This window comes from Periophthalmus magnuspinnatus, chromosome 8 (assembly GCF_009829125.3).
Source record: "Periophthalmus magnuspinnatus isolate fPerMag1 chromosome 8, fPerMag1.2.pri, whole genome shotgun sequence".
NCBI classification, from domain to species: Eukaryota; Metazoa; Chordata; class Actinopteri; order Gobiiformes; family Gobiidae; genus Periophthalmus; species Periophthalmus magnuspinnatus.
Window position 1 is genome coordinate 28857675 of NC_047133.1, and position 25873 is coordinate 28883547.

Consider the following 25873-nt stretch of genomic DNA (forward strand, 5'->3'; position numbering starts at 1 on the left):
AGACAACAAACAAACGTCATGCACATTTTCACGAGTGCGTTCAAAAAACTACAAATGATGTCAGGAGTGAGTAAAATGTTGGCTATATATTTATGACGCACACGTCAGACGCTGAGCGCTCCTGCGCACAGGCCTCTACAATTATGGAGCTAGGGGTCAGCGCGGCCCGCAGCAGCCCCACAGCACATCATGAAAAAATCATAACAGACACAAATACAGACCTATGGTGAAGAAATAGGGACAGGACTTACCACTAAGGCATTGTTTAGAAGGTGGGAAGGATAATACTTTAGTGTCGAGAGTGTGGTAAAGGCGAGGAGATGCGAGGGGTCAGCAGTCCAGGCGGGCACAGGGGGCAGAGGGAAGCAACACGTTAAAACCTCGCAGCAGCAGACACACTCAACACACGACATGACAACATTACGAGCAAAACATGTCGAGAACGTGTGAACATATTACGTTATGGGTCAATATAGGCCCTATAATGCGTCAATGTTAAGGCAAAGAAAAGAAGAATATTCGGTGAATTGAGGTCGGTTTTAGGCTAAACTTGGGCTACTTTATCATTGCAGTGATAAAATACATTTAATAGGTAATGTACAGCAACGTTTTTAGAAAGATAGTTTTAAATACACGATTTTTTCCCCTCTCTTTACGCACAAAGCCGAATAAGTCCACGCTTCCCTCCGCCACTCCATCATTCATACCATCCATTGTTTACTATTGTTGCCATAATCAAGTCCAAGCTCCATTTATGAATTATTAAAGGCGATCCAGTAAACACAATGTGTCCAGTCCGTCTGCGCTCTCCTCGGAGCTGCGAGGCGATCCTCTCCCTCGCGCGCGCACTTGTGTGTGGGACCGGCCCGAGTATGAGAGAGAAGCAGAGGTGAGACACACACGGGGAGGTATAGGGGCTACTCTGTCAATGTTTGAAGGTTTAGGTCGCATTTTAGAGTATGTCGTACACTAGCATAATTGTACTGGCATTTGGAGGTTTCTCTTACATTTTTGTCTATTCGTTAACAAAATGTAAACCTTAACAATAGCCTGTAATTCTTACAGATGTTGTGCACTTTGATAAATTCTTCAGAATTTTAATCTTTTAACAATTTTACTTTTTAAAACAGTTTTTTGAGATTCACAGAAATGAAAAAAAGAAAAGAAAAAGAAAAAAAAACTTTTCATAATTAAACCTTCATGAATGTAGGTTATATCAACCCAAATTGCCTCAAAGATGCTATATTTATATAGTCCCTAACTGTGTCACTGTTTTTGGCTATGATATATGGGCAGCACACTATTTAAAATATATTAAATAGACTGTTAAAATATGTATTAACATTGACAACATCTGGCTTTGTATTAAAAGCATCTTTTAACCCTAGACACGATCAACGTCATGCCTTCACATTGAGATTTAAAAAAATAAAATAAAATACTTGAAGTGTGATTTGAAGGTTGGAAATGCTGAAAGCAGCAACGTGTCTAAGAACAATTTAGAAGAATAGCCAGCCATTAAAAAAATATACCTGCGATGAACTGTGATATTAGCCTATAAACTAATTTCACTGCATTTTATTTCTATTTTTGTTTTTAAACACACAAAAGATAAAGTAAGTGTGTTTTATGCAGTGCCTGATTCTTGTGTGAACTCGAGCAGCCAAAGCGGGGCTACAAGAGCACACAAACTGGAGAGTGCATAAGGAGAGGCAGAGGCAAAGCTTTTGGTACAGAGAGCACATATTCACTCTCCTCTGAAGCGTTCAGTCTGTTCTTTCATTGAACTAAAATGTAACAATATACAGTATAGTAATAGTGCCAGAATAATAAAAGAATATATATTTCTAACAGATACGGTCACAATGTACCATAATCAACAATTATTCCTAGAAGTAGAATCTTTAATAATAATTTTTACATTTGTTCTTTTAGCTATTTTAGAAAGTCTTTCATTCATCCAAATATCTATATTATTTCAAATTTACAGATAATTCTTTGAGTGAGGCCATGTTTAAGATCCAAGTTGAAGCATATTGCTCTGAGACCTTAAATCTTTATACAACCCCCATTTATATTAGATTAGAAATAGAATAATTTAGTTAAATAAGTCATAGAAGAGTCAGTCCATGCATATGTGGCACTGGTGGCTGCAAGCTGCAATCAAATCTGTCCTGCAAGCTGCGTTAGTGAAAACATCTACCAACATCCAAAAGTGAGGTTCAAAACAAGTGTGTCATTCTGTTACATATACTACAGTGTAATTCATATCAATTTAATTTAAATATTGTTAGACAATTATACCAAAGTAAGTCAAGCAAGCAGTTTCATATAGCATTGATTTAACAAAAAGTTGACTAGATGTATATAGACATCAGGCTTTACAAGTTATAAAGCATCTTTGCATCAAGTTACAAATTCATATTGGTGTCATTGTTAGTAGCATAAAAATAAGAGTAAAGTATGCTGCAAGGTTAAACTGGGTCATGATTCATGTCAGAGCAATGTTGAATCGCCTCCCAGCAAAACATAAAACCGTGCATTTGAATTGTAATGAAAATGCAATGAAATATGTCAAACTTTGATCACTACAGAGTCTCCAAATATTAGGACAAAATGTACAATTGTCCGTGTCGGAATAAATCAATGCAACTCAGTCATATACTGTGCAGAAACTGATTAAAAGTGTGTAGTTGCAAAAAAAAAAAAAAAAAAAAAAAGAAAAAAGAAAAAAAAGTGGATTGGCCACAAGCGACAAAATGCGCAAAATAAATAATAGCTTTATGTTAGGTCGGTATTCAAATGCACTTCTAAGGAAAGAAATAGTACAAAGATATTATAATTGCGTTAGCGTATGGACTTAAATTATGCTAATTAAAATCTTATTACTAGTTACAAAAGTGCATACTACTGCGTAACGTAAAATTTCTGAACAAAAATGTCAAACAAATTGGAACAGATTAAATGAAATGATACCTAATAGTTTAAGCTACTCTTGCAGCAGTGAACTATCTTCTGGGTCATTATTTTACACGCGTCATTCTTCACGCACGCTCCCCTCCCGCACACGCACGCACGCACCCCCACCCACACACACACCCCTGCACACACACACACGCACACACACGCACACACACACACACAGTCTTACGCACAGCTCAGTCTTTTTATCGTATGTCTGGTGGTCACTGAACGCTACTCCTAAAAACGCGCTGCAGCTGCCCGCGTCTACCACACTTCCCCTCAAAAGTCTTCCATTTTTCCAATCTCACTATCCCTATCTGCTCTCTCCTCCCTCTTGACTTCTTTCCTTTTTTTTTATATCAAATGCATTTCGGGGCTATAGAAGCGCCATTTTCTCTCTCAAATAGGCATGTGCGAGTAGAAACTTTTCCCTTGCTTCAAAACGGAACGAAAGTTTGGGAGAACAAATTACGCACGACTATTGATACATAATGCTCATACAGGCTTAAACGTGAACAAGCAGAAGTGTTCAACCCGGCGTTTAACACTCCACAACACAACAAAAGGGTTAGCAAATAGTTGAAGAAGTATTTACCTGTGTCAAGCAATACGGTGAGTACATGACGGAGATTTTGAGACGGGACCAGCAGAGGAGAGCTTATTTAAGTTGGATGGAAGCTTGCTATGGTGCTGCAATCCATTCGCTCGCCGTCCTGTTTGACTCACTCCATGCTGCAGCTTACAGTAACCCCGCCTAGTAAAGCTCCACAAACTTTCAGGGAAAAAACTTGCTCTCCCTCCCCTCTGCTCAGCCGTGGCGTGCACTACATTTTGAGCGCGCTTTTTTCGAGTCTGATTTTTCGTGTTTTCTATAATACAGCATACTTATGGTGTAGTGCGGATCCAGGTGCTAATTATGCACTTTGAAGTGTTGGTTGCTCATTGAACGCAGCGTGTAAGGCATACTCAAGGGCTGCGTTTAAGACCCGGCCGGACCGTAGGGGAAGTGGAGACGGTGGTTTAAGGGGGGTCTGCGGGCTGCGGCTGGATACGGACGGTCACGGTACACTTCACAGAGTGGTGGTAAGAGACGATAGGCAACATTCTAGTTCAAAACATTCATCAAATAATAAAATAAACTGCAGCCAACAGCCAGTTTAGAAAATTTAAGTTTGTGTTCCATTATGAATCAATAAAACCCACAACCCCACATAATGTAGGCTACGAAGATGCAAAGCAAAAAGACATTTTTCATCAAACTATCATCAAAAGAATATGGTTTGGGGGGATGTCTGTAAAATCTTTCAATATAGGGATGAATACTAAACCTTACAAATTGCTTTAGTCTATCGATTACGATTACATTGTGATTGGTAAAATAATTTCTCATTTAGGTTAAATAAACTCACAAGATCGTCTCCAATGTTTGATTTGAAATTATTTTACAGCATGTATTATATATGAATATATTCATTTTTTGTGAATGAGTGTGCACATTTTTAGGTCAAGGTCATTTGTTCTGGTATAACATAATGACCATTGCTGCCCGATGTGATGTGTAGGCACAATAAGTAAAAACTTTAGCAGATAGTAAGTAATTTAGTGGTGTAGTTTATTTGCTTATTTATCAAAGACAATGCACATGAAAAACACTGACCTACACACGTGGTAATATGTTTGTGCAAGGTTATAGCAAAATTGCTACTTTCCTCTTTCAGTCCCTGGACAGGTTGATGTCATAAATGGTGTACATGGCAATAAAATGCAGTGTATATAAATGCAATCATTCATCCAGTCAATCAATAAGAACTGCACATATACTAAAAACACAAAGGACTACACGCACTAAAACATCTGCAAATCACTTTATAGTAATAGTAATAGTTTTGTGAATGGCTTTATTAGCATACACAGGCGCAAGACAATAGTATAACAGCTTGGTCAGTACATCTGTGCTCACTTACATCTCTGTCAGATATTATATGTGTTACAAAGTTAAAAGCGTTATTATATTTGTGAATTATTTGGGTGTTTTGGGGTTTTTTGCACTTTGTCATACTATTCTCTTTTTCATTTATTCCCATTGCTGTCTGCTCCAAACTGGGACAGCACCAACTTCTATTTTAGCTATTATTCTAACTATTCCCAAGTACCTCATATAACCTCCCTGTCCCACACTCTCCCACTATTACAAATATACGACACTTTAATCTATTCTGAAGCACTTGAAGGCACCACAATGAGCTCAACTCGCAGCTGCAAGTTCCAAATACATTTTCGTAACTTATGTTTTGACAAACCACACTCGCTCCTCATATCCACGTCTGGGCTATGCAACCACACAGCCTATCTGTTTAAACATTTGAATTTTGACCTTTTGACCCCCATTCATCCAAGAATGAAAGTTTGCAGAGGATTAAAATGAAGTTAAATGTATTTAGACTTATGTCTGTTTATTTACAGAGCCATAGTTGACCCGGACTGCGAGCCGCAACCGTATTAGCAAAACCAAGTGAAGTGGGTCCAAGCCAAACAAGTTGCTGAAGCTAGAAGATGAGGGAGAAAAAGACTTGTAATCATAGTCTTAAGGAAGTATCCAAATCTCTGCATATAAACAGTAGGAAGTGATGCACATTTCACATAAAGGTTATAAAATGAAAAGGTTGTTGGCTGAGGTCCAGTGGAGGGGGGTTTTGGGCAGGAGTGAAGTCATTACAAAAAGGAGCAGACATTTTTGGGTTTGACACAGAAGTCCTGCAGATTTACGAGATCCTACCACTAGAGTGCTGCTACTACCACAAGCCCAGGCTGCAGAAACAAAGAGACATCGTGCTCAGTGTGGCCAATTAAACTGCACCCGACCCGAGATGGAAGCCCAGGCAGAGAGGAGAGAGGAGGGAAAGAGGTCAGGGGAGGCACACAGTCCAAGGAAAATGTAGCTTCTAACTTCAACTCTTCCTCAGGCTATTCACGGTACAGAAAAGTTATAGATTGTTGCTTTAATATGGATAAGTGGTATAGTTTTGCAGCAGCTAGGTCCATTCAGGCAGTTCATGTGTGAATTGTGAGAGTTTGTGAGATACTGGCAATGAATATGTTATGCTATTTTAACCATCAGTAATTCAGAATTGCTATTAAATGATTAATTGTGTTAATTGTGTTAAAATTATTTTATACTTGAACACATCCTAGATCAGACAGATCCGCTATCGGCAAATCAGCTACAAAGTCTTGTATACACACACACACACACATATATATATGTATGTATGTATACACACATATTTTGACTCAACCGTCTCTATTTATACAATGATTTTGATTGTGGACTTGCTAGCAAAACCAGTAGCCAGGGTAGGAGCACTGAAACTTTCTCGTCTCTTTCAAGTGCAAAAGGTTAGAGTGTGCGGTTACATGGGGATCAGCTTGCCCCTCCCTCCCAGAGCAGAGTCGCATGCAACACATGCAAACTGCTCCTCACTGCAGCGCCTTAAATGAGCCACACATTTAGTGGTCTGTGTGAGTAAATCTCTCATTAAGTAACACATGCTAGAGCCATATGCTACGGTTGGTGGGTCTGCCGCAGCTCGGCTTTTCACACGCCTCCAATATACATATTTACCACTGCTGCAGAGTTCCAGCGTGAGATGACTTCACCCGGCCGGCAGCGCAGTTTTTACAGTTGCATCTGAGCCCGGGCTTGGACTAACGCGTGATTACAGAGGGGCTGGCTGTTCGGAATATGGCTGCTTCGGGATTTGCGGCCCTAGGGAATGCCAAACAGGTTGTTCCGGGAGGATAGAAAGTGTGATAATGTACGCAGCGTTGCTCCTGCACCTGGCCTGGCCCGACTGTTAACGCAGATGACATAGGAGTGATAAGGAAGAAGAGTGTGTGAGGCTCTTTAGCAGATGTCAGTGTAAATGGCCACGTGGTTATGTATTATTTATATGGAACACACCAAGCCAAAAGGCCTGACCTCAAATATGTGATAGTGATGAGGCTGCGCTTCCAAATATACAGGAAGTAACATGACAAATGACAGGTGAAAGCTTTTTATTTTATTAGAGAAAAGCTGATCTAGTATTGACTCTAAAATGAGGTGGGCTATGTATTGGATTGTATAAACGGTTAAACTGGTAGCATATCAATTATAACTGCACATTTTAACTTTTTGCTTTGTTAGGAGTTTTCCACACTATGGCATTAAACTGTAGATCTCCATGGTAATAATAATAATAATAAAGATTAAGTTACAGTGTCAGATCTGTGGAGAGGCAACCACACTCACTGTAAAAGGCTATGTTTCTGCAATGTATGGGTAAGCAATATCCTGTAGTTAATAAATGCAAGATAGATTGTTTTGCCATGTGGAACATTCATGGCAAAATAATAACACTTCCACGGAAAGAAACAGATAATGGACTGCTACCAGAAAAGTTGCATAGGGCATCTTTAATTACTACATACTATATATGCACATGCACGCATTCACCTTCAGTACGGACCTGATGCAATACCTCATATTTGATTGGTTGCATTTATTGAACAGGTGTGCTTCAATTAGTCTACTCTTTCCATTAATAGCTAGCTTCAATTGGAGATGTTGTGTAGCATTAGAAAACAATTACCTTTATTGGATACAATACAAATATATATATAAATCCTGTAGAAAGTTTATTTGAATGTAAAAGTGAAAATGAGGAGGCGGGCTGTCTCTTGTCCTCTTGGAACGTTCTTGAACTCACTGTCCCTGGAACCTAATCCACCTTCGCTGACGCTCCTCCCCTCTGCATTACTTCACAGTATGGGCCCTGTGCACTGGTTATATGGCTGTGCTGCTACATTACACACACAATGGTAGAGTTCTGCCTGCCCTCCCCAGATACCAGAGCACTCCAGATTCTCTCTCAGACTTGGCAAAATACTTAATTCGGGAAAACAAAGCATGTATAGCCTAGAAAACCAGCTCCTACCTCCTAAGCAGTACAATCCTGCCCTACTTAGTGTAATAGTTTTTAGTACTGTTGTAGCTTTTAGACTACCTTTGCTTAGTTCTACAAATTCAAGATAGTATTCCTTGACAACACCCACACTCGGCTAATAAACTAAGTAAGTTGATAAGTTGTAAGTTGATACATAGTCTATATATAGTATGCCAGTCGCAATAACAGATTTGAAAGTATTGCTACTGACTACGAGACAACGCCCTTCGAGACAACTGTTGTTGTGATTTTGGGTGTTACAAAAATAAATGAATTGAATTGAATTGACTATACCACAGTGAACCATAACACTGAAATTTTGACAACAATGCCTCAAAAGCAGGATTATCCCCAAAAACAATTTCAAAATGAAGTATACTGTACAAAAACACTTTAGTAGTCCAACTATTTTGAGCTCAAATGTAATTGTACTAAAAAAGGTACCTATGAAAGAGTTGCATAGAGTTGCAAACTACAAATATTGAACTCAAAACATATTGTTCATCAAATTTATTGAAAGAGTAATTGTTGTGATTGGCATAATTTATAAGATTATAAAAAACTGTTTTGCCAGGATCTATGTTTAGTCATTGTATTGTAAGAGAACTTTGTATGCTTAAGAGATCACGTTTGAAGTTATTTTTGCCATTATCCTACTACTATATTATGTATTCATTATGGTTTATAACATGTCTATTGGTATAATCCAGCACATTTGTTTTTCTCACAGCTTGTTTCTTTTAATTTTACAGTGTATACAGTAATAGTGTATATCGTCATTATAATTTTCATTCCCAGGAGGCGAAATTGCAAAGACGCCTTTTTTCTTAAACGTTGGTGTGGAAATAATGATTGTAATGGTTTGCAGCTGAGTAGAGGGAGCTGTGAATGACATTATGATTGTCCCGCAATTACTGAGCGCATAAAAACACACTGTCAGTCAATGTAATGAGGAAAGACTCAAATAACATAGAAAAACAACACATGGGATAATCATTATGATAATATAGAAAATAACAATAATAATAATGATGAATGCGTACCCTGTATGAATCTGAAACTACATAGCACTCAGGCATCCCAGGACCTCTGGTGGGCTCTTCGTTCAACAGAAAGGGTTCGGTGGCCTGTAATGTAACACAGCAGTCATTTTGGCATTAGTGAAACACAGTCATAATATTTAGTCATGTTCACATGTCAAATTAATGCTTTTCTTAGCGGTTGATTTCAAATTATTCTCATCGTCATCAGGTCTCACCAACTGCCAGCCCAGTGAATCACACATATACATGAACAATTTACACTTTAGACTTTTATGAGTAATATGAAACTTATTTATAGCAATTTGGGGAAATTGCTTTTTTGTGTGAAACCAGGTTTATTTTTAATGACGCTGCAAGATCGTCTTATGTGGGAAATAGTTTCTGTACTGACTGTAACACTGTAATGCAATCTCACACAAAAACACATAAATTGATATGTGGAGTTATACAAAAATGTTTGTCATATTTTTATGTTATGAACATTTCGCATTTTGACTATGTTTATGTTATGAACATTTTGCAAACGTAAAAACATCCCTGTGAAATCTTTGCCTCCCAATCAGTCACCCCTCAAGTCAAGCCATTCGTATAGATGCACCCTCTCTCTAGGCCTGTCTTGATAATTACCACACTGACTTATTGTTCAGTACATGATAAATGGAACAGCAATGGGAGCTTTTTGTCACATGTCTGTACTATAATAACATTTGAGCTGTAGATGGTTGAATAACTTGACTATTATAGACACTAACTACTTGTCTGTTTTTTTCATTGTGCTTTTCATTCATTGTAGCTCATGCTTTTAACAATATGGTACATTTACAATTTGGTGGGATATTTCCTCTTTTGAATTATTTTTCTAGTGGCATAATTTAGTTTAAATATTAACATTTATAATTGATATTTTTTTCGTTCATCTTTGTTTGTCTTCATGCAGAAAGCCAAAGTTGTTTCAGTCAATATACATTTCACCAGACTTGTGCATCTGTTAAGTCTCATCTCGATGAACAGTTTATTATCAGTACTGTATTGGAAATGTCAGTACTGTGTATTGTCCAAATTTCATAAATGAGAAAATAATGCTTTATCCTGTTCTGCACTCACACGTGGTTGCAGAGTGGCCTTGCTGAGCCCATATGTTCCTGAGGTATGAAGCGAGCAGTGCCTCTCTCAGTTCTGTACCAGTCCTCTCTCTCTCTCTCTCTCACACACACACACACACCCCCGCACACACCCCCACACACACACACACACACACACAATAGTGGTGTACAAAGGCATTTCCTGTCCCTGCTGTGTCACCTGCATCGCACTGTTCTGACCATCGTCCTGACTCAGCACTGCACATTCACAGCCACATGGCAGGACATACTTATATTTACATTCATCTAGTTTACATTCTGTTACATTCTGAGTTTTAATGTGGTTGCACCCATTCATTGTCAATGAAGTTGAGAAAATTATACATATATACATAGTAAAAGCAGCTCTTAGGATCAAAGTGGGCCAGTGTGTGCTGTCTGCATCTTTATGAAGAGTTTTAACCTCCCTGAGGTTAAAAGGAGGTTGTGTATACCCCTTATAAACTCATCACTGTGAATAATTAAGATGCTAGGACTCCATTAGAAAAGTGAGGCATAACTTTAGACTGTTGCAAACTGTTGTAATGAACTACTTCTATTTTTCACATTTTTAAGACAGTAAAAATATTTGATGCAAAAATTACTGATGAGCAGTGATCCAGTATTGTCACTCTATGATATAAAAAAATTCTATTAATCCGTGGAAGTATCAACACTAATATCAACATTAACACAAATACCAACACAATTTGCATTTGAATAAAGTAAATATGAATTCATAAAATGCATGCAAACCTGTCACTTTAAATATAGCTATCAACAATCTAAGTTCATGTGAAGGCCTGGGCGATATCTCATGCATGTGAATGTAGTAGTAGACACAGACTTGCTCTTGGCTGCTCTGCCTGACACACCACTTACTATTTATTCAGACTGTTTCCATTCAGCCCTGTTCATTTGTATGCTGCAGGACATGCCGACGCAGACATGGCCACTGAATGAGCATCCATTGCGGTTCTGTTGTCAATTGAGTCCAGTCCAGACAACATGGATGGGAGGAACCATGGCGCGGGGGTCCAGAGCACACAGAAGTCATGCCTGCTTAACCAGCCGCCAGCTACTACTTCTTACTCCATAATGGTACAAATTAGCTTGTGCCGGGCGAAATTTGAATGTCTGCTTTGGGAATCAGTTAAATCTGTTAGAGTGCAGGGATGAGGACTGCATTAAGAGAGCTTGAAAACTGAATTTATAGTAACTAGTTTGTACGTTGACGATGGCTGAATTGAATTAGGGAACAATAATACCTGGTTTTTTGAGATATTGTGATTGCAATGAAATATTTTAAGTAAATCCTCTCAGAAGTATTGACAACTGTATTAGTTTCAACAAAAGAAATCTACTGTCTGTAAAAGTCTAAATTAAAACACTAACAGGAGTTCTATTTATATTGCCTCAATAATTTAAGCTTGAAGAAAAAGGTTTCTGGTGGGTTTCCTCGAGGCACATCAAGTGCCCCCATCAACCTAAAAGCTCAGGTCCCTGACAGGTTGCCCCAGCAGCATTGAAGAAGTCAAGAATATTCTAAAACTTACCTAAACTTATACATAAGTACTACTAATTACGTGCGAAATAAGTTTCTACCTGGATAGAAAGCTGATGATCAAACTTTCTTTTAAGTATCATAAGTAAAATAGGAAAAGTGAACAGACTAAATTTAAATACTTCTTTGGGGAATTAGCTAAACCTGTTAGCATGGACTAAGAATACACACAGAACGAAAATAACTGTGGGAGAAGGAATAGTTCTAAAGTTTTACGATAAATAAGAAGGAAGAAAATAATCTTGTTTTCCAGAACCATCTCGCAAAATACCTTAAGTCGAAGTGGAAGAAACACTGATCATAGCCAACAACAAAAGGTAAAGTTATACTATTTAAAAAGGCGTGTAAGGTAAACATATCGAGGGAATTCAAACAGACATTAAGCATTTACATATGCAGAAATACGGCACGGCAACACAAATGCATGCACAGACGCACAAATAAACAGCACTATAATAAGTCCCAGACTGGGCTAACCAAGCTGCGGCTACAGACACAGGCTATTCATATCCAACAGAATGAGAGGTTTCACATTGTCTTCTCTTCTTGTCTTCTAGGGCCTGTGCGTGCATTGTCTAGCTTTAGAAGGTGGACTGATCAACCTTAAACTAGGATTGGGTTTGGTTTGCTATGTCATATTTAGTTATACATGAAAAATTACCTCGGCAATGTTAGCATGCAAGTCACCCAACACGCTATAGAATACATTACCATTTAGCCATACAATCTGAATCCTGGCTTGTCATCATTAATATATGGACACAAACTAGAGGGAAAACATTCAAAACCATGGGTCCCACAAAATGCTGCCCCTGTCAGGCGTCCCAGGCTTTGCTCTAAGCTTCTAAACTACAACCGTATACTTTTCTATGTTGATAATCACAGACTAGTCAAGCCCGTAGTAATTAGTTGACTCTTTTGGGCAATTTACGGTTGTTCAAAGCTGAAAATGTTTGTGTTGCGGATACAATAGAGTGACTGAGTGAAAGGGCAAATGTTAGGGTCAGCTAACGGTTAAAGCATCATTGGAATAAGGCTAGTCATTTGATGAGAGTTCCCTGCAGCTAACAGCCTCTTTCTGTCACATTCTTTGGAGCATGCTATCAATTATATATGCTAGTCTTTACAGCATATGCCTAATCCATATGGCATAGACGTACATTACATTTAGGGCTTTCATAAAACTGCACTAGAAGGCAATACAACTCTAATGAATACTTTTAGAAACTAACAATTACACACTTGTTACATGTTTTTTGGGCAGTCACATGGGTAAAAGAAGTGGCATATCAAACATGCATATTTTCAATTGGTAACTGTTTTTACACTACGTTTGTATTTACTTCCATATGCAGATTCAAACAAGGATACCTCAAATGTCAGGGCGAAACCTCAAAACTTAAAAGATATTAAGCATGCCTTTTTAACCAGCAGTGGGGTTTTCCAATGCCTGAGAGCATTAGCCTCATTCAGTAATATTACTACAAATAGTTACTCAGTTGTGAACACTTTTGTGTTCATAACTGAGTAGCATTTGTACAATATTCATTCTCTTCTCAGTCACACAGATTGACAGCAAATCCATGGCTATTCTGCTCATCTACGGCCCTCTGACCACCACTAAATGATCAAACCTTTAACCTTGTTACTAGGAGAATGTTGTTTCGTTGTTTGTTCTAATTATGATGTTTTTCATGTAGAAAGTGCTAGTCTCTTGCCATAGAAACCAAGGTGCCTAACATCTTATCTGGCCTGTCAAGATCACATACTTTTACAACGCTTTTCAAAGTCATTTAGGCCTGGAACTGTATCCCCTCTCCCTGCTTTCCTATGGGTGTGACTGACAGGAAGATTAACCAATAAGAGGAATGCAAAAACAGACATAAACAAACAAGACAGCTTATGAGTTATTAGTAAGGATTTCTGCAGGATTAAGCGAAGTACTAAATTCTATCAGTTTTCAGGTGAATACTATGAGAATTTTTTAGAGGAGATAACTTATGCTAAAAATGAGTAGCTGCGATTGGCACTTCCTAAATAAGGACAATTGTTTGACACAGTGTATAGTCTGCTTCCAAACCCTGTATTTGGACACAAAGTACAAGGAACTAACTGGTGAAAGTTTGTAAGGTTACCAGATTGTTGTTCTGATGCTGCTGTTGTACATATTTTCTCCCTTTAAGTATTTCATTTGATTTTTTTAAGCATATCTTTTTAACTTTGTGCATGCCCTTATTTGTATTTGTGTTTATTCAGTGTGTTTATGTTGCACTTTTTCACCGAATCAAGTTCCTAGTTTGTGAACTGTGTTCACAGACTATGGCAATAAAAGTCTTCTGATTCTGATTCTGATTCTGAGATACATTTCGATGCAACAGCTATAATATGCAAAGGGTTATGTTAGTGTTGGCTGTCTTTCATGGCATTGGATTAATCAAAACATGTACAACCTCCTCCCCTTTCAGTTTCTATTGAGCACAGAGCCATTAGGGCCTCTATAATCATTCATGAGAGGCAGGTACCTTCGTCAGCACAGACTTGGGTGCGCTAATCACTCTCTGATCTACACTCCGCAGTTTTCTAGAGCATCAAGATCCTAACGCTAACCGCCATCCTCCACGGCCCTCCATGCTTTCAGCCTAATTGTCTCCTCATTCTTCACCTGCTAACAAGCAAACAAACCTGCGCACATGTGGCACGCACTTCAAAGCTCAGCTGCGGAGGGAGGGGGAACGCGTTTGTAGTAGAAAACGAATCACCAAATATGAAAGCCGGAGAAATTGAGGTGCCGTGTGAGTCCGAGCCAGGGCCACCTCGGGGAGAAATCCTGGAAAAATGTGATATTTTACACCTGCATCTCTCCGGAGGTGCAGAAGAGGAGACGTGAGCGGGGGAGGCGGTAATTAGACGACTGTGCGCGTTGCCGGATGTGCACGTGGATTTATAAAGGATTTTTTAGTATGTTTCTAGGGCTTGCTACCGGTTCTTTTTCTGCTTTCAATTTGGTGCGTTGCATTCCCTGCCAGATTATTAAAAATGCTAAACCTGGTTTCGAATGCTAAAAAAGTGTTGAAAATTCAAACAAATATGCTAATATTGTTACAGTGATAAATAGCTGGCAAGCACAGTTTAATGAATAATGCTATTGGCTGTAATTCCTCATTAAGGCCCTAAAGACGGGAGAGAAAAGAGGAAAAAAATCATGTATTGTTTCAAATTAAACTAGGAAAGCAGGAGATAGCAGCACCTTCCCAAATTAAGCAGATTCAAATTACTCGGTTCCGCAGCTGGTGTGCAGTCTGGGCTGTCTTGTGAAACCAATTAATGCCGAGGTTAAGTGTTGATAAAGTAATTGGAGCAGGGTTCGAAATGAGATGAGAAGAGTTAAGATGGCGGCGTGATGGGGACACTTTAATAAGAATGCACCAGGATCATGCAAGTGCTCCATTAGAAACTAACCAAAAGACGATTTAGGACATTCATATTCAATGTGCTGAACAACAGAGAGACCCCATTCTAACCTGACATTAAAAGTGGACTCCTCAAAATGTGATTGTGGTTGGCCTTTGGTGGTGTGACCTGTGCCTGGATGACAAGCATATCTGTGCTGGTGCAATTAAGCTTAGTTACAATAGAAATATAACTTTAGCACATGAAGGAAATCGCCACAGACACAAAAGGAGCATGCAAACCCAAATGTAGCTCTGCATGACCCAGGAATCTAACCCACCATGAGATGTTTTACCTATAGACAGGTCTGTCTAAAGAAGGGCTCACATTGTGCTGCCATTAAAATAATACAAAAAAATTGAAAGCTCCAAGGAACTGTGGTGCGGATCTGTCTTTTCTTTTTTACCATTTTTGTCTTTTGACCCAGCATGCAGTCTTAACTTTTATCAAAAGTTCAGGTCTCTAGCTTCACACTAATGATTTATCTTTATTTTGGTCTGTACTTTTATACAGTGAGGCATCACTGCCTGTGTGAAGTAATAATGCTGCTATTTCTGCTGCAAATTGGTATAAATCGTGTTGTGTCTCACAGAATCAGATCACAAGATATGAAGTCTGAAGTCTATCCATCTGAGTCCTTGTCAGTTCTGAGTTATGACATTTAAAACATTTTTTGCCCAAGCTTGACAAAAAGAAAAGATAACTTATTTTTTAATAATGTAAACTCACTGAAAAGCGTTATCTTGTGTAATAAATGGCTTTAGCTGGAGAATCTAACTTTACTACTCTGTATATATAGGGCAAGATCCTGAAAATATTGAGAGCCTTTGTCAGCACCTCGCTACAACCTCAATCAGTTGATGCACAGGGTATGTAAAATTCAGGCTATATGAACTTTCGACTGTAAAATCTACGTCAAAATGAATGGCAGATCAGATACATTAAGAACACTGATCAACTTGAAAAACTCAACTCCTAAGCATGCCTTCAGCTCGTCATGCTTCAAATGAATACCACAAAGAGCAGTCAGAACTAATCAATGATACTATTTAAACAGGATATAGCTCCAGAAAAGTAATTTATATAAATTAGCCACAATTAAAAGTGACATAAAGTATGAATATGTGACACCGATTTTTCACATAATAACAGAGGTCTACATGCAAACTTGCCGTCAATTAAAGAATATTTAGGTGAATTGACAAAGCCTTTCAGTGTCATTGCAATACCAGAAACATGGCTTTAGATAAGGATATAACTTGTGTACAAGGATATGACTTTCATTATGTTACATGGGGTGCAGTGCATATGGTGTCGCTTTATTTGTTGACAATAATGCTATCTTATAAAATTATAGACAGTAAATATTGTAAATATTGAGGATGTCATGGAAACTATTACAATTGATATAGCTGTACAGAGAAACAAACACGGCTGTGAGGTGTGTTTAAAAAAAAAGGATGATTGAGCATTAAAACTGTCACTGAGAAAATGGAAGAAAGAAAAAAAAAGAAGAAAGATTATTACAAGGAATTATTGCCAGGCAATAAATATTATTTAAAAGGTACATGGAAAGTATCAAATAGTAGAATTCAGAAAACAGAAACATTTAAACATCCTGAACAATATCAAGATAAACTTTTTGCGACACAGCTTGAGTTATTTATTGAAAATAAACAAAACACAAAAAACAACAACAAATTACTGAAAGTCAGTATGGCTTCAGAGCAGGAAGATGAATCTCCCAACCATTAATTGGGTAAGTGGAAAAGCTTACAAATGGTATTGATGGTAAAAAAAAAATGCACAGTTGGAATATTTTGAGACTTACAAAAAGCCTTCAATACTATAGACCATAATAGATTACTTCAAAAATTAGAGAGACATGGTATGAGGGGTGTGGCATATAACTGGATTAAAAGATATTTAGAAAATAGAGGTCATTTTGTAAAAATAGGAATATATCGCTCAACATTACCTGTTTTTGTCCCACAAGGGTTGGTAGAGGGCCCAACATTGTTCATTCTTTATATTAATGACCTCTGTACAGTGTCCAATCTATCAAAAAATGTTTGTAGTGATCCTAGACCACAAATTGAGTTGGAAGGCACAAGTAACTTATCTGTGTGGTAAAATAGCCAGAAGCATTGGTGTACTATATAGATGTCAATTACTGTATGGGAGTGTGGGGTACACCCACAAGACCACTTAAAAAAATAACCATAGAATTTATAAATCAGGCAGGATATTGAGATAATACAAATGTTTTAGAAATGTATTTCTAATTAATTTAGAAATCACATTGTTTAAAGCTTAATGATAGTGTTAAACTTAAATCTGATTAATAACGTGAAAAATAATCTAATGTCTGATTTCTAGATTACATAAGGACTTTCAGGACATTAAAAATTAAAACACAGATTATATTAAACAAAAATGGGAAGGGGAAGCAAATACGGTTTTGTCGAATGAAATCTGGTTGAAACACTATGCTTTCCAGTGGAAAATCTCCAGTTCAAATTCATGGAGATGTTTTGGCTGGAAGTGCCTCAGTAGATATTTTATAACACCTGCACAAAGTTCACATTATTCAGGCTCGTCCAATTGTTGGAGGAACTGTGGTGTTCAGGGAGCAAATCATTTCATTTGTTTTAGGCATATCCCATGATACAGAATTTGTGTAATAATCTTCTATCAGAGTTAAGAGTAATATTTAATTTACAAGTGCCTTTAAATTGGGACAAATTATTGTTAGGACTTTTATATTCTGTGGACACAAGCACTGAGATGGGACGTTTATTTGGTATGTTGAGTTTAGCAGCACAGAAGTCACTAACTAAGAAATGGTTAAAGGCGGATCTTTCCACCCTGGACGACTGGCATAACCCGGTATACTCAATCTTTGTCATGGAATGGATTACAATGTACAACAGACTCCAAAAGGACAAATTTGATAAGGTATGGGAAAAATGGGAGTCTTATATTCTGCTTAGAAAACCAGAATACATTTGAGCCTGCAATCGTTAATTATGGTTGACTGTAATGTACATCCACTGTTTGTTTATTGTTTGAATGTTGTTATGTCTGTGTCTTTTTATGTTTGTAAAATGAAACTCTTGAAAAATAAAATTAAAAAAAGAAAAATAATGCAAAGTCAATATAAAAAATATGTTCAAAAGTAGAGAGTGTGTTTGAGGGGCAAATTTTGGCTACAGCAACTTTATGCACGAACCACCCGGGACTCAGTGATGTGATTAAGCAATGTGCTAATATAAAACAATTTAAAAACCTGTATACAAAAGCGTTCATTGAGAATTATAAGAAGGAGATTAAAATAGGTTTTACTTAATAAGCATTCTGTTAACATAAAAATATGTAACTTGTATGTAAATTGTTTTATGTAAAATGTGACAATCAACAAATAGTTGTTAAGTAGTGGAACCAGAATAAGCCTTTGGCTTGATTCTACTTCTCATACATATTGTGACTTGTTGACTGTTACATTAGATGAGACAAATACATTTCAATTCAATGCAGTGTCTTTAGTCAACCAAGAATGTTCTTCTAGATGAGCTTCGTAATCCAAATAGGCATGTCTCATGTCGTGGCTTCAAACTGCATTGTGACCTCGGATAAACAGCAACATTAACCGGTGATCGGATGAAGGTAGATTTGAATTTGTTTCATGTAAAAATATGAATAAGAGTTATCCCTATAGCCAACCACTAATCCACTCAGGACCTCAAATAAGCAGTGCAATGAGCAATTTCATCTTTTTTTGTTCAGATTGACAAAATACTTTATAATGACAACAGTTCACAGCAAGCCAGAAAAGACTAGGCTTTTTTCTTTCTTTCATTCTTTTTTTTTTTTTTTTTTTTGCTTTGTTAGCGTTTCATATGTTGAATGATGCTGAATAATCTTGGCTGGATTTTGTCTATGGGATCACACTAAAAATGTTGGAAGCAGTCCGCATCAGAAGTCTTCTCAGTGTCATCTTCCAAGCTCCCATTTGAAGTGTGGAGTGTGGAAGCGCAGCCAGAGAAAACATTTATGCATCTCGACAACTGTATTGATTTACACATCGCTGCCGCTCGATGTTGTTGGAGATGATGATGTTCTGGCAGCCATGTTGACACGTCGCCAAAGCTCGTATCATATGAGCTACAAACGCTTTACACATTTTAGTCATGTGTAATTAGTTCCCACATTGTCTTCTACTGTTCAATTTGGAGAAAGATTGATGTTATTATTTTTTGGTTTAGTTTTCTGACAATGTTCTTTAATGTACTGGGCAGTGCGGATCAAAATGTTGTGGTAGGACGGGTGATAGAGTTATGCACACTGCCCCATACACCATGAACTTTACTATACTTTCTATTAGTTTAAAGCATGTATCTCCTAGGAGCAATTTAAGTAATTCTGTTGGAATTAATCCCCACTCTGACCTATACTTACTATGTGTCATTGAAACATCATCTCCTTGTTTCCAAGGAGATCTATCTATGTAAAATGCCATCCAGTGAGGCATTCCAGGCAAAGCAATAATACCTAATGGAGACAGGCAGGTGGTGGATCCTCTACAAGAAAAAATAATGCACCTATAAAATATACCATCCCAAACCCAAACAACAATTTAATCATTTGCTGATATAACTAAACACTATTGAGATAAGAAAAGATTTCAACCTCATCTGGACAATGCTTTTTTCCTCCTGGAAGCCATTTTACATCTGGATGAATGAGGGATTATATCAACTCATTTCTGAGCAATGCTTCAACATTTGCTGATGCCATTGTTACCATTTGAACCAAGACCGATGTTGTTTTAATGAATTACTCCACAGCTCTAACCTTAATATACCTTTAACAGTACATACTATGCTCAATCTGGTCCATCTATTATCTATTATCACTCCTAGGGAAGACTTTGGTCTCTATAACTTCAACGTGGCCTAAACCATACAATATATCTTGTCTGATTTCTTACAACTTGCTTTTCAAGCTTACTGTGATTAATTTTTTTTTTTTAACATGCTAGAAAGTTTGACTGAGCACTTGTAATTTGGCATTTAAGGTGTCACTGCTTTGACAGACATCGACTCTGACAACAGGAAACACCTGCTGTCCACTCTGGCAGCTAAACCTCTGTAATGAACCAATTCTGAATGTTCCCACTTGTTTCGACAGTGAAATGTAAGACATTTCATTCCTAACCTAGATCATTTTGAGTTACTGTATAAGAAGCGCCTGATATCCCAATGGGTATAGTCTTCCAACATCTGCAAACAATTAAAGCATGGTTAAATTGCCCTAATATAATGAGGTTGTCATTCCAAGGAAAGGACCTGATTAGCTCAGTTAAAACACCTTAAAGCCCAGCAACTTGACAAACCATGAGAGACCATATCAGACTTTCTGTCTTTAGATTTTGGAGTAAGCTATTATGGTTGAAATCTTGTTTATTTTTTCAAGGAAACGTCATGGCCAGAACAAACATAGTGCATTATGGTGTATAGTGTAAAGGGTGACATCACTGCAGTGACAGCACAGGCGCACAGGAGTAGCGCAGAGCTGGTCCGATCTGATCTGGACAATATTACGTACATTAAGTACAGTTCTCATTCTTCACTTTATCTTTGAAATAAACTATATGGCATGCCAATTTGTAATACTTGTCAACTTTTTCAGTGTGTGTTGAAAATTTATTCCTATATAGAAAATGTGCAATATGCTAATTCCTCTTGCCTCCTGTTTAGAGGGTGGCAAAGAAATGTCAAAATACAGTTACAAATTTTTGAGGATACCCTAAATTTGAATAGTGAGTATTTTGTCTATTTTGATAATGATGAGCAAAAAAGCTGATTGAAAATAAAAATGTAAAAAAGTATGTTTAAAACGTACAAATATCAGCTTTAAGTGATATTTCTCTACTTTTGCGGGCAATTTTTATAGGGATGTCACATTTGTCTGATGCTTAAATCAACTAATACATTTAAACACAAGTTTTAGCACATAATTGAATCCTCTGAATATTGTTAACGGGGTACTCCAATAAATATATATCCCCTCTCTCCGTCCACTTATCTGCAATTCCTTTGGATTATTCAAAACATGTAGACTCTGGGTCAGACATGTAGGTTAAAAAGTTGCATAGACAAAAATTATGAAGGAATGGTCTTTTCAGTTCTACAGTTTTAAACAGAAATTCATTGGACTTCTTTCTAATGTGTAGTCCTTTTAGATCAATATTGCAGTTTACCATCTACAAAATATAAAATTATCATGTTATATGATCTGTTCTTTAAAAATGTTCCCTTTATCAATGCAGAGGACCATCAAAAAGACTGCCCTCTGTGGTAAATGTATGCTTCCATTTAATCTCTGCATATATATAAGTGTGGAGTAAAAGTGGTGCAGAGATGTTTATTTGTGCAGATCTGGGGGTAGCCTCGGGGGGGAGGGGGGGGGGCCTAATCTGACACTGACTGACAGATGCCTCCGGAGCTTTCTGACTCACCCTGGCACTGGCTCCCAGCGACGCCTTCACTTTAAAAAAGAGGTGAGTGCCTGCGAGTGGGAGAATAACAAGTGCGGAGATAATCCCATGTGAGGCCTGTCCTAAATTCTGTATCATTTTAACTGATGAGCTTCTTGGGCCTTCGCCATGTCAGCGCAGTAAACAAATAATTATTCATACTAATAATCTTCCATATTCATGTGCAAATAAGATCCCTTTCCTGGCTTGCAAGCAGCTTCAAGGTTGTATGTGGGAGGTTCCCCTAACTATTGCTCGACTTGACTCATTTCGTGCCAAAAAAATCTATGGGTCAAGGAAGTTGTGAGCGGATTGGGCCATAAACAGACTTTTTAGTGTTGGTGTTTTTGAAGTGAGTTGAAACTTTTGGCTATTGAATAAGTTATAATGTAATAGATATTGAATAAGAAAAGTACAGTGTAAGTGTCTAAGCTCTCTCAGTTAAAAGGCCCAATAGCAAAAACCATAGTGCCTAGATGATGTAAATTATAGTTTTAGGTTTATGACAGTTTAATAATGTCACCTGATAAGAACAAGCACTGCATTGTTCATATATGCTCAATTTGTTATATCAGTTGTTAAAAATGTATTATAAAGTTATTTGCCTTGAGTTTTCCTGAGGAGCTTTAAAAATGTGTATTCTGACAGGTATATAATATGGCATATTTAATGACATAACATGATCATTGTCCTGTGATTAGCCACAGTGTGGACACACAGACACAGTAACAGACATCCATTCACTCCCAAATGCATCAAACTGTGAGTATAGGGCAGTAATCTATGCATGGTAGTGGAGACCGTACAGTAACAGCAGAGGTACATGCAGACTCCACTCAGAGACTGTGAAAAGGAACACAAAATGAAGGTATGTGTATCCATCTAATTGCACAGTCTAATCTTGTAAACGATGTTAAATGAAACATATCATGACTATGCATTGTTACATTATATGTCACCAAAGTGGTGACAATGTATAAAAAGTATCTAAAAATCTACTGAGTTATCTCCAAATGTATAAGCAAATACTAATAACTATACACATCCCCAACTCAACAACTCAATTAATTTTAGACATTTAGCATTTTTTGAGTAAATCCTGAGGGAAAGGTGCTTGCTTTTTTGCATTGTACACTTTTGTTTAGGAGCAACCTCAGTATTTTTATTTTAAACTATGCATTTTTGCATATTCTACACTATCCACATAGCGTTGCCTATGCTGGCCATATAAACTTGTTGTAAACTTTTAAAGACGTTAAAGGAGGATTAGAGTTAGAGTATATTAAAACCATCTCTTACACTCCTTAAAGAAAACAAATGTTGCGCTCAAATATTAAACGCGTCAGGACAATTACGCACCCAAGTTCCAACTTTCTAAAGTTTTTACGCTTTACGCACAATAACACAGAAGAATGCAACAAACAGAATTATTTTTCTTTCCACATGTTACTGACCTTTTTATTCAGGTCTGTGGCCCCTATTTATTTGCTGATACTCGATAGCGCGTATCATATATGTGGCTATTAATAGTGTAGAGAGTGACCCACATCATAGGACTCCTTGGCAGAAGTCTCTGTGCGTCAAGCTGCAAATAACGCATTTTAAAAAAATACACTTTTGCACTTTTAACAACTTAAGTGTAAAATGAACCCAATACGTGTGACAGTGGGCAGGTAGGTGGTGGGACTTGGCACGCCTTTTCATTATTTAAAAAAAAAAAAAAAAAAAAAAACACGTGTAAAACGTGTAAAATTTGAAAATGTCATAAGATAATGTTTAGCTATAATAACCACAATTACTGCTATGTGGAGAAAGAAAGTTAGTTGGTTCACAGCACGTACCATTGTGGTGCAGGGAAAAGTGCCAACTCTCTCAAACACCCATTTTCCACTATCCAAAAAGTTTCCAAAAGTGTGGCGCGTGGGGGAGAGAGAAGAGCTCTGTGTCTCGTGGCTACAGGAAGCAAAAAGCGCCCTAAATCCCGGCCTGCTCCGTGCTGGACATTCTCCACCACCAGTAGCTAATCCAAAGAGGTCCGGCTTCTCCTCGCTGTATCCCAGTTCAGTCCCAGAAAGCGTTCTCTCGCTTCTCCGGTACGTAATGTCCACTCGAGTGCCCGCGTTGTCTGCTCAAACGATCAGCTGTTGCTCCGCTCAGTCCTCGTTACTGGCACTGAATACGAGTCCAGACTGGTCTTAAAACGTAGATGTCGCGCCTCTTTGCTCTGGTATGGGACAACGCGGGGTAAAAAGGCGAGCTGATACGTTCCGGACAGCGCACGGACCGAGCTGCCTGTCCTCCCTTCGCTGTGCCTGCCGCTGGTGAATTATTAATAACCAAAGTCTGGCGCGCTGAGCCACGAACCAGGGCGGCAGCTGGGGCTTTGCGGGGGAATTAAATACGGGCTCACAGTAAACCGTGGACGCAGGGGATTAGTAGCTCTCACCGGAGACCGAGCGGGGCAGCCCGGGGCCGGAGAGGAGAGAGGGAGGCGGGAGGAAGCGAGCCCTGAGCGGCGTACCCCAAAGCGGTGCGCAGCATACGGGTAATAATACATCTATGGTAGTTCCAAATCCAATATGATGTCAATATCAGAGATAATGTGAACAATATTATTACGCCTATAGCCTACGTGACTTGAGTTCAAAGGTCATAGCCCTTCAAGTCCCAGTAGAAGTAGAGTTGGGTTGAAATCACATAAATATTTGCTATTATTCGGATTTTCTGGTGTTGTCTTTTCCCCCCTTATTTGTATTGATTTTTAGTTTATATTGAAGGGTTATATGTGATATCTCCTCTTTTCAAATTAGTCAGTTTGTGGAAAGTTTCAAGTGCCTTGGCATGAGGGCTTGCTCAGTCTTGCTCCACTGATTATTTGCTTGACCATATTCAGAGTTAAATCTGTGGAGCACATAAAGAAATGCAAAATACAGGCTAAAATAATGTATTGTTGTGTGTCATGATTTCAAAATGGTAAATATTATAAGTTAAAACAAATGTTGAGCTATATAAATAGGCTGACATAAACATATGTCAAAATATTCACATTAATCCATCATAACGAATGTTAATATACTTTAAGAAATCATTTACCTTTATGCTTTTTAACTTTTTTGATTGTTTTAGACGTATCTACACATCTGCACAATAGTTCGTCAGATTTCTTGCAGTTTTCTTGCCTTAAAATCATCTTTGTGTCCCACATAGCGTTTTGAGTTGATCTTTTACTTATTTAGTTGCATACATTTGGATTTTTGTTATGTATTTTTTTACACATGTATCGTCTCTTATCTGGCCATTCACATTGTATGGAACATTTAGCCTACTGTGTTTCCACCTGTTTATGCTTTATGAAAAATAAATATTGTACACAATTGAGCACAATGTTGGGAGAACGTTGTATAATTAATAAGCTTTCATTAAAATATAAGTGGACTAAATGCATTTCGGTTGTTTAAACCAATTGGTTCTACCTTTCTACCCCAAACAAGATTGTTTACATAAATGTTTAAGAGTATGACTTAAATGTTTAAGTCATAGTCTTAAACATTTAACATTTAACACTCATTACCTGTAGCCCATAGCAAATCAATTTGTGAATTTGTGTCGATATTTCACCTGCAGAACCACATGTAAATGTTGTCTTACTTTTGGGTACATTTAAGGGAGTTTATTTTGAATTGTTATCGCTAATAAGAAAGCTTTGATGCAATAAATTAAATGTCTTCAAGAATACCCGTTTGGACAGCCATGAACAAAGTTATTTGAATAAGAAGCTGCATAGAACACAATAAGTGTAATGCAGAAATCCTAAACCCTAAAACATTGCATCACATAGTTTCCACATCTCAGAAAAAAAAAATCACATCATATTTTGTCAGCCTCGGAGTTTGAAACATAAATCACATGCCAATAATATTGTGTTAAGCCTGATTATAAAAGTCATTCATCATGTCTTCTCAGACCACACGCACGTGCGTCAAACATGCTCCGTGCGTCCTTCGTGCGTAATTTTTACTCCCCAAATGGCATGGCTCTCTTGGCCACACAGACACCTGAACTCATCTCAATGAAAGGCTCTTAGGTCTGTTCAGTGAATACTACAAAAAAAAAAAAAAAAGACCTTGATGCTTACAAAGGAATGTGCTCCAAAAGGGTTATGGCCAAACTTGAGTTTAGGGAAGCACGCTTGTTTTTACCATCCATTT

The 25873-nt window shown here is 37.8% G+C and overlaps 1 protein-coding gene across 9 annotated transcripts in view; it reads right to left on the bottom strand.

Annotated features, from left to right (window-relative positions):
* The window catches only part of nfixb (nuclear factor I/Xb), a 133169-nt gene extending 109114 nt beyond the window's left edge, over positions 1-24055 (bottom strand). For 2 of the 9 annotated variants that reach the window (XM_055223590.1, XM_033970548.2), the window contains exon 1: positions 3560-3734. In XM_055223590.1, the coding sequence (XP_055079565.1) occupies positions 3560-3586 (27 nt within the window). In that variant the 5' untranslated portion in view covers positions 3587-3734. Of the gene's footprint in view, positions 1-251; positions 288-3559; positions 3735-8992; positions 9077-10096; positions 10132-23506 lie in introns of those variants that run through there. The other 7 variants (XM_033970540.2, XM_033970542.2, XM_033970545.2 and 4 more) reach the window with 7 other exon arrangements.
* Positions 24056-25873: the final 1818 nt, after the last annotated feature.